Source organism: Elgaria multicarinata, chromosome 19 (assembly GCF_023053635.1).
Source record: "Elgaria multicarinata webbii isolate HBS135686 ecotype San Diego chromosome 19, rElgMul1.1.pri, whole genome shotgun sequence".
Taxonomy (NCBI): domain Eukaryota; kingdom Metazoa; phylum Chordata; class Lepidosauria; order Squamata; family Anguidae; genus Elgaria; species Elgaria multicarinata.
In genome coordinates, this window is record NC_086189.1 from 6,761,829 (window position 1) to 6,775,203 (window position 13,375).

The 13,375-nt window shown below is 52.0% G+C and overlaps 1 protein-coding gene across 4 annotated transcripts in view; it reads left to right on the forward strand.

Moving 5' to 3' along the window:
* The window catches only part of DENND1A (DENN domain containing 1A), a 297,718-nt gene extending 284,809 nt beyond the window's left edge, over positions 1-12,909 (forward strand). For 2 of the 4 annotated variants that reach the window (XM_063144890.1, XM_063144891.1), the window contains 3 exons: positions 6,178-6,306; positions 9,100-9,355; positions 9,788-12,909. In XM_063144890.1, the coding sequence (XP_063000960.1) occupies positions 6,178-6,306; positions 9,100-9,355; positions 9,788-11,083 (1,681 nt within the window). In that variant the 3' untranslated portion in view covers positions 11,084-12,909. The remainder of the gene's footprint in view (positions 1-6,177; positions 6,307-9,099; positions 9,356-9,787) is intronic. The other 2 variants (XM_063144892.1, XM_063144893.1) reach the window with 1 other exon arrangement.
* Positions 12,910-13,375: the final 466 nt, after the last annotated feature.

Here is a 13,375-nt window from a genome sequence, read left to right on the forward strand (position 1 = left end):
AGCAGTCATGTAGAGACGCCGAGGACTGCCGCTGTGACGGACAGGTCCCTTTCCCCTGCAAAGTCTCTGCCGCCGCTTTCCTCGTTGCTGCCTTGCTGCGACCCGCCTTTCCCAAGACAGCTCTTTGTGTGTGAGATGCGAGCGAGTGGTGGGTGGCAGCCGGCGGGAGAGAGGAGCCGAATTGGGTTAATGAGGGAAGAGGCTCACGCTGCATTCGACTGCCTCGAGCTAATAAAAAATTTACACGTGGACATTTTCGAGGGCTCGTCCCTTCTGCTTCTAACCGAAACCGCATTTGGTGCCAAAGTTGGCTGTCACTTTGCCACAAGAGGCGGCCATTTGGCGGCCATCAGTGTTGCTTGGGTTGATCTTTATTGAAAGGCCTTCAGATGGCTTTGGTTGGATGGCTTTTAGGTGACCAGTTCATTCATGCCTTTGGGAATTGATAGGCAACCTTGGAAATCCATCTCATCCCTTCATGGAACCAGCAGCGTATTGAATTAAGCCATCACTGGTCAGCCATCTTTCATGGGTGTGTGTGTGTGTGTTCTCTTCCTCAGCTGTTCTTTGGGTGTGGTGAGGCAAAACTACAGCTTGAGTTCCCAAGAAACCCTCTAAGAACTTTAGTTTTCTGACATTGCTGGAAAATTCTCTGTACCCACAAGCTCCATCAGAATTGGAGTCCTGGTTGAAGGGGGGATTCAGTCAAGTCATGTCTTAGTTATGTACCTCTTGGTTTGGAAACCTGACAGTGCAACAGGTCTTGCCCTTCCAGCCCCTGATAGCCTGACGATGCGGAAGAAGATGCCTTTCTTGAACCATGCTCTAGTCAAATCCAAAGGCGGAGCTCACATTAAACTCACATTTAATCACAAACAACTTACACACTTTCTCAGAAATTGGTGGGGATCATTGACGTTCCGTGTTCTTAGCGCGCGTTGGCATTTCACAGACGTTGACTCAGCTGTGCACCTTTCCAGCATTGCTTTTTTGAAGATCTGGACGTGACACTGTTGAGGGTCCATCACTACAAGAATGGAAGAGAATCCCTTGGAAATTCAGTTCTTCTGCGAAAGCTCTGGAGTTTCCTTTGGTTCGCAAACCTCTTCAATCACATATAAATATCCGAGCCATGTATATAATGAGAGAGAGAGAGAAATAGAATTCTAGGATTATTCCTGCCGTCTTATAGCTCAATGGTATAGTATGCCTGGCATACAGAAAGCCCCACGTTCAGCCCCCAGTAGCTCCAGGTATTTATTTATTTATTTATTTATTACACTTATATACCGCTCCCATAGCCAGGGCTCTCTGGGCGGTTTACAGAAATTCTAAAATTGAGGTAAAAACAAGTATACAAAATTTAAAACTCTAAAACACAGAACATACACACATAAAGCATTAAAAACCGATTAAAAACTAAACATGTGGGTAATTAGGATGTGCCGCCATATGCCTGGGCAAAGAGGAAAGTCTTAACCTGGCGCCGGAAAGATAGCAGCGTTGGTGCCAAGCGAGCCTCATCAGGGAGATTAGGGGTGTGCACGGACCCCCCGCTCCGCTTCACTTGCAGATCCGCCATTTTTCGGAGCGGGTCGCTCCGCCCCGCCCCCGCTCCGCCCACTTCCGCTCCGCTCCGCTCGGAGCTCCGGATCCGGATCCGGAGCTCCGTTTTTGCCCCCCCATAGGGTTGCATTGAAAGCTAAAAAAGTAAACAACTTTTTTTCCGTTGAAGTTAGAAACCTCACGTTTGGCACCATGACACCTCATGGGCGTATACACACACACGCCAAGTTTCAAGGCAATCCCATCATCCCCTGATTTTTGGCGAATTTTTGAAAATCGGGCACCCCACACACAACATCCCTGCGAGGTGGGCAGGGGAGGAGGGAGGGAAGGCAGGCAGGCATGCAGCTGGCATTTCTGGGGGCATAAGGAAGGGAGCCAAGGATAAGCCAGTAATGCATAGAAAATGGAATAAATCAATCAATAAACAAAGGAGGGGTGGAATTAAAAGCAGCAGTGTTGCTCAATAAACAGCAAGAAGAATTAAAAAAAAAAGGCTATATCTGTCTTTTACCAGCAATAGGGGGACGTGCCCGGGGGAGGGGGAAGTAGCTGCCAGTTCAAGACAGCCACCAACAGCTCTGAGAAGAAGTAAAACGCTCACTTCAACTCATAACAGGCATTGCTCCACCACTGAAAAGTGACCATTCACTTCAACTCATGATAGGCATTGCTCCACCGTTTTACTCTCTTTGGAAGGCTCTATGGCCTTCCAGTGCAGGAGAGAGTGGGGGCACGTCCACGATGAGATGCCCTAGGGGAGCTCATCCCCTTGCACCACATCGATTCAGTTGTTCACCAAGGTTAGGGTGGGGAGCAGTGCTGTGTTTTCTATCTCTTATTCTTGGCTTAGTATATGATTTCAGGTTGTGTTTGTGCATTTGGTGGGGCTACTGTGTTAAAAAACACGGGGAAAAGCCCGTTCAGATGAAGAAAGAGAAGTTTCCCAGAATCCCAAGTTACCTGTTTTGCCTATGCCCTCCTCCAACTTTGGGATCATCATGACCGGGAGCTGACTCTGCCCCTCAGCCCTTTGAAAAAGGTATTTTTCCCGCCGATTTTTAAAAAACTTCTAGCCCGCGACCCGTACGATGCAGAAAGTTGAGAGTGGTCTCAAAATGACCCCCATCCACGACTCTCTGTGCACAAGAATTTTCAGAACGATAGCTTAAACCCCCCCCCAGTTATCCCCGATTCTTTCCCTCAATGCAATCCTATGGGCGAAAAGCCGAAACGGAGCCCCGCGGTTGACCCTATTTTTAAAAAACTTCTAGCCCGCGACCCGTACGATGCAGAAAGTTGAGAGTGGTCTCAAAATGACCCCCATCCACGACTCTCTGTGCACAAGAATTTTCAGAACGATAGCTTAAACCCCCCCCCAGTTATCCCCGATTCTTTCCCTCAATGCAATCCTATGGGCGAAAAGCCGAAACGGAGCCCCGCGGTTGACCCTATTTTTAAAAAACTTCTAGCCCGCGACCCGTACGATGCAGAAAGTTGAGAGTGGTCTCAAAATGACCCCCATCCACGACTCTCTGTGCACAAGAATTTTCAGAACGATAGCTTAAACCCCCCCCCAGTTATCCCCGATTCTTTCCCTCAATGCAATCCTATGGGCGAAAAGCCGAAACGGAGCCCCGCGGTTGACCCTATTTTTAAAAAACTTCTAGCCCGCGACCCGTACGATGCAGAAAGTTGAGAGTGGTCTCAAAATGACCCCCATCCACGACTCTCTGTGCACAAGAATTTTCAGAACGATAGCTTAAACCCCCCCCCAGTTATCCCCGATTCTTTCCCTCAATGCAATCCTATGGGCGAAAAGCCGAAACGCAGTTTGAGCCCCGCGGTTGCCCCGATTTTTAAAAAAATATTGCACGTGAACCACAGCACGCAGAGAGGTGAGAGTGGTCTCAAAATGACCCCCATCCACGACTCTCTGTGCACAAGAATTTCCAGAACGATAGCTTCAAAAACAACGTAGTTATGCGCGATTATTTGCCGCAATGCAATCCTATGGCGAAATGTTTTCAAGATGGCGACCGGAGCGCTCCGACTGAACTCGGAGCTCCGAAAAATGGTCGCTTCTCTTCGCCTTGCTTCTAGGGGGTCCGCGGTCCGCTCCTACTCCGCCTCTGGGTAAGGCGGAGCAGGCCAATCCGCTACTGCTTCTACGCTCCTAATCGGAGCGGAGCACATCCCTAAGGGAGATCATTCCACAGTCTGGGGGCCACCACCAAAAAGGCCCTGTCCCTCGTTGCCACACTCCGAGCCTCTCTCGGAGTAGGCACCTGGAGGAGGACCTTAGATGTTGAACGTAGTGACCGGGTATATTCACGTCGGGAGAGGCGTTCCGTCAGGTATTGTGGTCCCAAGCCGTGTAAGGCTTTATAGGTCAAAACCAGCACCTTGAATTGGGCTCGGAAACATACAGGCAGCCAGTGCAAGCGGACCAGAGCCGGTGTTATATGGTCAAACCTTCTGGTTCCCGAAATCAATCTGGCCGCTGCATTTTGCACGAGCTGCAGCTTCCGAACCATCTTCAAAGGCAGCCCTACACAGAGCGCATTGCAGTAATCTAACTTGGAGGTTACCAGAGCATGGACAACTGAAGCCAGGTTATCCCTGTCTAGATAGGGGCGTAGCTGGGCCACCAACCGGAGTTTGTAGAAGGCGCTCCGTGCCACTGAGGTCACCTGAGCCCCAAGTGACAATGATGGGTCTAAAAGAACCCCCAAGCTACTAACCTGCTCCTTGAAAAGACCCCCCAGGAGAGCTCTAGACCATAGCAAGCTAGATGAACCACATTGTTCCACCATGGAAATAATATATTATTTATGGCAGAGTCCTTCTGTGCTCCACTATATAAATACCAAGATAAACTGGCAAAAGATAATTATTACGCAGTTAACTAGCTCTGATAATGGGGGGAAATCCCAAACCCAAGCATTTAATCTCAGGAACGCAAATTGTGCTCATCCTCCTTCATATTTCAGGACGCTGTTTTTCAAGACGTTTCCCAGCTGTCATATTGGGCGCGGCACCTTTCGCTTTAGTGGATAGGAATCTAAAATAATAAATTTGCCTTCCCCCCCCCCCCAAATTGAGTTGATGGTTAATGGCTTTTGTGTGGGGTGGTGGAGTTCCGTTAGGGATTAGTCACAATAGCAGACGATTGCATGAGGTCTCATTTGAGCATTGTCATATGAACCTTTGGGCAAATGCAGAGTCAATTCTCCTGGGAAACATCTGCTGCATAAGGCGCATTGGAACAAGTGAGAACTGCACATGAGCACAGATACGCATGATGCGCTTCCAGCCACCTTTCAGAAACTCCTGGATGTGCCCTTAGTCGTCATCTGCCTTGTAAAGACCTACTGAAGAGGGATGATTTTTGTCTGTGAAAGCCTGCAAAATCCATCCCTGGACCTCAGAAATAGTGTATTTTTTTTAACCGTGTGTGTGTGTGTGTGTGTGTGTGTGTGTGTGTGTGTGTGTGTGCAAGTGTGTGTGAGAGAGAGCCATCCAGCCATTATGTTCTCTCTGGAAACATCCAGGCATGCGGGTTGTAATGCTTGTCTGTGTGTAGGCAGAGCTCAGAGCATCCACTGACAAGGCAGATGTATTTTTTATAATAATAAATATTTTAGTGACACGTCACAGCTGAAAAGACAACTCAACTTGTCTTCAAGGAGAAAACTTCCAGCCACCCTCTCCAACCAGACTGTTTATGGGATGCCTGTGAGCCAGCCCATGCGTGCAAACCACTGGCTTTTGATCTGCTTTTCTCCACGGGATTGCGTGGCGGAACCTCACTGTGAACCAGACACAGCCTGCAGCCACTTCCGTCGCTGCGGCAGATGCAGAAAGTGGCACCAAGGCGATAGGAATGGGCTGCGGGCTGCCTCTGGATACAGCCGTCTTCGCAGTCTTGCGTAAGGCTCACGTGGAGAAGAAAATACCAGCTCACGGTTCTGAATAGGGGTGTGCGCTTGCTCTTCTGTGGCACAGGAGGTCAGGGTGGGGTGGGGGGTGCATTTGAGAGGAGTAAGTGCCCTATCCTTAACTCCTCTTTCTTGGGTGACCACCATCTCCCACGTAGTCCTGGGATGTCAGACATGTAGGCAGTCCTCTAGTTAAGGAGGACTGTGTTTCTGGGGTAGGGTTCCCAGTGCGCCCTGCCCTCTGACAGAGCGCCTGCATGCCTGGGGTGATTGCAGTGGCTCTGGCAGCTCCCCATTTTGGGGGCATTGGGCTTGTTGTGCCCTTTGTCAGAAGGTTCCTCATGCTGCTGAACTCGTGTCTTTCGGAGTGGAGAAGGGTCTCCCTCTTTCAGCTGGTGGAGATCTAGCTTCCTTTGCTTTTATTGGGTTGATTTCTGGGCCCTGCTCCTCACCCTCCCTCTTTGACCTGGAGCCCAACACTCCAAGCGATTCTAGGAAGACCACCTGTGCCTTGCGCAAGCCTTCCTCTCCTTTCTCCTGAACATAGGCTACGCCCTTTCGAAACCTGGAAACGTCTGGCATTTTTTGGGGGGTGGGGGTTGGTCTCCTTTTCCCTCTGCAAGTTCGGCTCAGTAACATCCTTTCTCTCTCCTCTCCCTGTCTCCTTCAGCTTGGTAAAGCCCACGCGCCACTATACGGTCTTTCTCTCGGAGGACTCTTCCGGCGATGAGTTTCCTCAGGAAGACGACCCTGGCTCTGCCTTCTCTGACAGCTTCCTCTTCTCTGCTCCCTTTGAATGGTCTATACCTTGACTCTTTGCCACACTTGCCGGCGCTGCTCCCCTTCCTTGCTTGGAGCACCCCACCCCCGCTGATGTATTAACCTTTCCCTTGCTTGGGTGTTTCTGTGGCTAGTGCTGTGCGTGTGCATGCGGGTCCCCTGCATATAAACATGCCAGGCTATGTTGCCCACAGCATTTGTGGGGGTGGCAGGGAGGCGTTCTTGACCCTTTGTCGTGGATGGCCAGGCTTTGCTCCCCTCCCAGCTGCCTGTTTCTATGCTAACTTGTGTCCGTTGGTGCGTCTTGTGAGCTTCCAGGAAGTCACCCTCCAGCCATCACGGTGTTCTCTCTACCTGCCTCATCCCAATTGCCCTGGTCTGGAGAGCCAGCTGGGCAAGCAACGTTAAGCCAAACGCATGGCCAGACCGGGCTAAAAGCAAGACACAGTGTGCTTGGAGCCTACCGCTAAGAGGGCTGGACAGTCACGAGACTGTCTGTGGGTGAGGTGAGCTGCATGGTAGGTGGAGATGGTATGAGACTGCAGGAGCAAAGGCAGGAACAAGGGAACAGAAAAGCCAGGCCTAAGGAATGAGGCTCGGACATTAGGGGAAGAAGTGGGTCAGAGTAAGGGCGATCGTCCCTCTTAGGGGGGGACAAGAAAAGAGAATGCCTAGAGGGGAATTAAGGTTCAACCACTTGGGTGTTTGGAGGAGGGTTGGTGTATGAGACCAGGCCAGCGAAAGGTAGCTGCAGAATTGGCCTCATGGCAGAATTCTCTAAGCACTTTGGCCCCATTCCCACATGCCTTTCTAGGATCCAGCTTTGATCTTAATACAGGTGTGAATTCCCGTCCAGTGCTGTAGTGGTAGATCTTGAAGTGCAGGTGCTCTTCGTGGCAATCTCCATAGCCACACACACACACACACACACCCAAGGAGGCCACAAAAGCTCCGGCAGCTGAGTTGACCCATACCAACTCACCAGTTCTAGCAATTGTGTTCTCTTCTAGGAGCAGGGTTGTTGGTAAAGCCGACGGGTCTTAATTCCCCATTTAAGACCAGGCCACCCCAAAATACAACAGGGAACAATATATTGCTCCTGTGAGGACTGCAACTAAATGCAAACTGAACAGGGATGTCCCCTGTCAGGAGGCAGGCGATGTCATCACCCCTGCTAATAAAAAAGGGCTGGTGTTGCGCCCTGCTGAGCCCTGCCACCGCTACACCACGGCTCCTGTCCCCAAAACGATTGCCAACCAAACCCTTCAGTCCCCACAAACAGCTCCAGGTTGCGCCCGGCGGTAATGAGGCAGCCGCCACTTCCGAGCAAACTGCATTTCCTTTCTAATAGGGAGGGTGGAACAAGCCACCCTTTGCTAATGAGTTTGCAGGGTGCAGTTTATCAAGGCACCGGAGAGAGACAAGGGCCCCCTCGCTTTCCTGCCGTTTCCTGGTGCCTCTCCAATGTTTTCCTCAATCTCAAGCCTTGTTTAAAGGGCACGGTGAGACTGGCTGCCAGTCAAACGCCAATCACGGTGGAAATGCATGTCAGTTTCTGGTGTTAATTGGATGCGCATTGCGCTGCCGTTCCCTCGCATGCAGAGCCGACATGCAAATCACAGGGTGTTCAAGGCCCATTTGCCAAGGTACACAGGAGCAGGGCTACTTGGTGCTCGTTCCTCAATAAGCCTGCAATAGATTCCCTCTCCTCCATAATGGACTGTGGTGTTTCTTGATAAGGTGACACTAGTTTAATCATTGATACTTACCTCAGGGAAGCGCCAGGGATGGCTTGCGCTGAGCCAGCTGGAGCAAAAGAAATGGAGCGGTGTCTGGGATAGTGAAGCCAGGGACACGGGAGGAGCACTCCGCGTCCTGTCTTAAGGGCAAGACGACCCAGGAGTGGCATTTCACATGCCGTGGGCTGGATCTGAAGGTTCCCTGCACAACCTTCTGGGTAATGGCGTCTCTCATCGGATCGCCATTGTGCTCTGAATCTCATGGACATTGATTTGGCATATAGGCAGCTTCGCTGGGATGGCTTCCACGGGCTAAACGTGTCTTCAAAACCCTGATGTTCCTTGAGTCGCCCCATTGGCAGCCAGCACTGATTTGCACGCACACGCGCACCCCTTTCCCCTCGAAATCCACAGCACCCGCTAGATGAGTTCTATCCGGCGCTCCGAGCCCCCTCCCCTCCCCGTTGTTCTGACTCTGCACTTTTCCCCAGTTCTCACTGGCTTCATTGTGATCAGTCCATATTTCATGTCATAAGGGAGTGTGGAAGCCGGGCCCCGGGTACCACTGTCTCTGTGTCTTATTTTTCTTCTGAGGCAGTGTCAAAATCTGCCCACTGTCACTCTGATGCTAAAAGCCTGGGCTAATTACACGGAAGCATCAGTTTTTGTGGCATAAGCGTACAGATTTTGCACACGTTTGGATTTTTTGTCTCCCCCCCCCCCCCCATTGCACAATGCCACTTGCAAGTGGAATAGGCTCAGGGAACCTGTCCCTGCTTTTGGATCACCTCGTATTCAAAAGCAAGAGCACAAAAAAACCACTTGGAAGATGTTTTGGACTTGCGAATCCACCGAAGTGCCACGAATCCCTGCTAGGCTTCTCTTAACTGCAAAGCGTATTGGTGGATTCTTCAGGGCAGCCTTTCCCCAGCATTGGTGCCCTCCAGATGTGTTGGACTGCAAAGAATGATGCGAGTTGCAGTCCAACACATCTGGAGATCACCAGGTGGGGGGAAGCTGCTTTAGAGGTAGCACATCCCTGGTTGAGTTGACGCATCTTTTCATTCTGCCAGGCCTCAGCCTTACCGTGCCCTGAAGGAGTCTGACAGCGCAGATGGAGAGGAAGGCGTCAGCCTTGGGAAGCCCCAAGACTCCGGCCACACTGACCCCCTCACACCAGACAGCCCTGCAGAAATCAGCCTTCTGGAAGACCTTTTCACAGGACTGGAGATAGAGTCACAGCCTCAGCCACTGAGCCAAGCCAAGAGCTTAGAAGACTTGAGGATTCCCAAAGAACCAGGGGACCAGCAGCGCAACTTTGACTACCAGGTATGGGGCGTGGCTTGGTGTAAATGGAAAAGCACGGGGGACTGAGGCAGGTCGAGGACGGTTCTGGGCTGAGGGTGATGGGAGGAAGACGGGTGTTGACTTGGAGGTTGGAGAAGCCCCTAAAGCTACTTGGTGAGGAAAGGACCTTCTCCAAAGAAGCAAGCAGTGGGGGGAGAGAAGGAAATGCAGGATTCATGGGGGAGTTCTTCTGGTGTTGGTTGGGGTGGGGCAGTTCACTGGTGGTAGAAGAAGGTGAGGCAAAGGAGGGTTCAGAAAGGCTTTGCTTAAGTGGGTTTTGAGGAGGTGGGCTGGCAGAGGGGAAGATTCCGTTCCAGGCATAAAGAGCATCGCAGCAAGAAGTTCCAGGGGAAAGGAGAGAAACTGTAGAAGGGGTCCAGGAAATGCATTGACTTCTTGTGTGCTTTCCGGCAGAGGATGGATCCTGGCTTCTCTGAAAAGAGCTGGGCTGCCCCTGGGATAAGGCTTTCTCACCCCTACAAGCAGCTGTGGGGCTTGGGCCATGACGACATGGCCATTCCCAACAAGTACTCCCAAAGCTCCCCAGAGAGGCCCTTGACTCCTCTTGGGAATGCGCCCGCCGTCCCGTGGAGGCCTCGAAGCAGAGACAGCATCCTGGATTTCGTGGAGGAGGACGTTGGGAGCTCCCCTATCACTCAAGGGAGCATAACTATCCCGCGGCCGCAAGGCCGGAAGACACCAGAGCTGGGTATCGTCCCACCACCGCCAGCGCCCAGACCTGCCAAGCAGCAGGCACCACCTGAAACTGCCCCTTGCCCTGCAGGGCGCAGCGACCTGGCCTCGGAGATCATGCAGGAGGCTTTTGCGGCCGGAAACATCTCACTGGAGCCTGAATTCAGGCAGCCTGAGAGTTTTGCCGCTCACCAAGCCCAGCTTTTGTCCAACACCAGCAGTGCCACAGAAATGCTGCAGCCGGTCAGAGTCAACCTGGAGGGTGGGAACAGTGACAGTGACTTTCTGCTTGCCCTCCTCGATCCCTTGAAAGCAGGGAGCGGTCAGGATGCCAGCTTTCAGCCAAGTACCGGAAGCCTGCTGGGATCTGTGTCACCCAGCCCTGGCACTGGCTTCCCCTCCACAGCAGGTGACCTCATGCCCCCCACGTCAGCACCGTTTGGTCGGCCTCTGGGATACCCCCCCTCTGCGACGCCATTTGTGCAGGCCTCCCTCAACCCGTTTGTGCAGCCGATGGCGACGCCTGTGCCGCTATCGCTGGTCAGGCCTCCCGGCAGCCCCTTTGCCGCCGCCGCCTCCCTCGGCCACGCTTACAGCTCCAGCTTCATCACCTCGAATTCCAGCTTCTGCCAGCCGCAGCGGCCTCCCCCAAACCCTCTGACGCTCTCCATGCCTAACCTCTTTGCTCAGCCTCCGGCGGCCCCGCCACAGAGCCAGCCCCCCTCCCAAAGCCACGGCCTGCGGCCAGCGCAGCGTTGCGGCCCTTCTAAAATCCGGACCCTGCCTCTGGCTCATTCTGCCTCCAAGATGGAGGCCAAGGCGAGGCTGGCTGCCAGGCCCAGCAACCTCCTGCTAGTTCCCCCCAAGGCCAAAGCTGTAGAGTCCATGTTACACCCTTCCAAAACTCAGGCGGCTAAAGACCCCTTTGAAGACTTGTTAAATAAGACCAAGCAGGAGGTTTCGGTCACGCCGGGCAAAGTAGAGCAGCTGAGAAGGCAGTGGGAAACATTTGAGTGACTCCTCCCGTGGCTAGGGGCGTTCTTGATTCCTTTCCCAGGTGCGTGTTGGACCTGTGCAAAACCCCGGGACTCCACTAGAACGTGCTGTGAGATGGGGCTGCCCCACCGGCACCCTTTTCCATCGTCGGCTGTCACCTTTTAACCTACGCAGCAGCCGAAAATATGATTTGGGGGGAGATGAGTTATATCCCCACTCTTCCCAATTTCCTCAAGACAACTACTGAATTTGGAGGGTGCTCAGCTGCTCCCCAGGTCTTTCCCTGCCCCTCGTTGCATTCCGACGATCACGCCCCGCACTGCCCCCTTCCGCCCCCTATCCAAGGTGAGGATTCACTTCCTCACCAATGTGATCAGTATTGAATCTTGCGTTTTCACAGGCTGCAAATCACGTTTTGCTTTCACATGTAAACGCAGCGCACAAGCCCTGCACTTGGGCGGAGTTAATCGCGGGGCTTTAAGCTCCACGTCTTTCTGTTACTGGCTTCTCTGTCCTAGAGGTGCACTTCTCATTCAGCGGATGTGCAGCTCCACGAACTCCCCCTCCCCGTCCCTCCACCCTTTGCACGCAACAGGGGTGCTGGTGGCGGCGGTGTCCTTTCGCTATGGGCCCCCTTTCATGTCCGGGGTTCAGTGTTCACATTGGAGCATTGCCAAGAGGGCAAAGTGCCCTGTCGAACCCCTCAGAAAATTGGAATCGCCAGCAGTGGACCTTTTTAGAGCAACATACAGGCTGCCCCTATCACGGTTCCCCAAATTTTTCTGTAACTGTGTTAATATTATTATATATAAATATATATAAATATATAAAAGTGTTACTAGGTGGCAGTACTGCAACTAGATGTGATAGTACCTGATTTTATTACCAAAAAAGAGAGAGGGCACAAGGTATAAAGCACCCTTCCCCCCGAAACTGGTGTCCTCTCACTATATTGGGACTATAACTTCCATCATTCCCATGTCTGGGGATGATGGAAGTTGTATTCCAACACAGCCAGAGGGCACCAGGTTGGGAAACGCTGGTACAAAGCGCTCCAAAATATGAGCTGCATCAAAGCCAGGTTGGCAGAACAGAAGCGTGCAGGTCAGGATCCCAGGCGTGGGTCCTTCCGAGGGAGTTTTGAGCCTGGCTCTGGGCCGTCTGCCATTGGCATTTGTTACTGAAGAGCATCAAGAAGCCAACCTGAGTCCTTCCTTCTTGTCAGCCCTCCTGCTGGACTCCAAATCGATCTGTCCGGACTGCAGTGAAACAAGTTAGGTCATCGCCTGAAAGCCACGAAAGAATAAAGGACCCTTTTACCTCTAGCTTCTTGTAGCCCTGGAAATGTCAACATTTAGGTCAACAGCCTTTCTCAGTTGGTCACTTAAGGTTTGGAGGATTTTAAAAACTGGCCTTTTTTTTTTAAAAAAAAATGACATTACTTTGGGGCAGTAGTTAGGCTGGTCATCGGTCTGTATACGCAAGAGATCACCCTGCAAACACGCGCGGGAAGCCGGCCCCTCCTTGCCGCCTCTTTTTCTTTCCACTGTGTTTTGGTTTGGTTTCTGTGACCTCCTTGAAGTTCCCTTCCTGCTGCTGACGTGTCATTTAGGCTTCCGACTCCATGCTTGAGCCTGTACAGTGCAAGAACACACTTGATTCCTCCGGATGCAGTCAGTCGGGGGACACCTCTTGGCATCGTGTTCGCATCATCACACATCTGTCAAGTACTGTTGCTTTTACAAGGCGTATTCTCTCTGTTTTGTATTATCTCTTTTTTGCTGGGAAAAAAAGATGTTTTTGATATTGCCTAGTTCTGAATAGTAAAAAATGTAAAGTCCACCAAATGGGCGAGCCTGGGTCTGTTTCATACAGGAATTGGGATGTGGTTTGAGGATGACCATCCCCTTTTGGCCCCGCTGGCGAGTCCCCAAAGGCGTCTGGCCGTCTTACAGCCAACGGAGGACCTTTTGACTTGGCAGTGTGTTTTGTTTTCAAGGCAGCAGCTGTATCTGTGCTCCCTGCATCCTAGACCTGCTCATCAGGGGGCATAACTGATGGGGAGGATGTGGGGTGGGTGGACCCAGCAGGGAGAGGAGTCCCCACTGTTGGCGTCCCTGATCCATGCATGGAAATAACAGCAGGGCTCCCTCTCCCCAGTAGCCTCCAGAGAGGGCTTTGGGAGGGCCTGGGCCTGATCCCCCATGCACTGCTCTGGTGGGCCAAATTGCCCTGCGAGCCAAAAGTCCCCTTCGCTGTTATGTTCTCAGCTGTACAAAGATTGCAGGTCTACCTTTACTACAGTGTAAATCT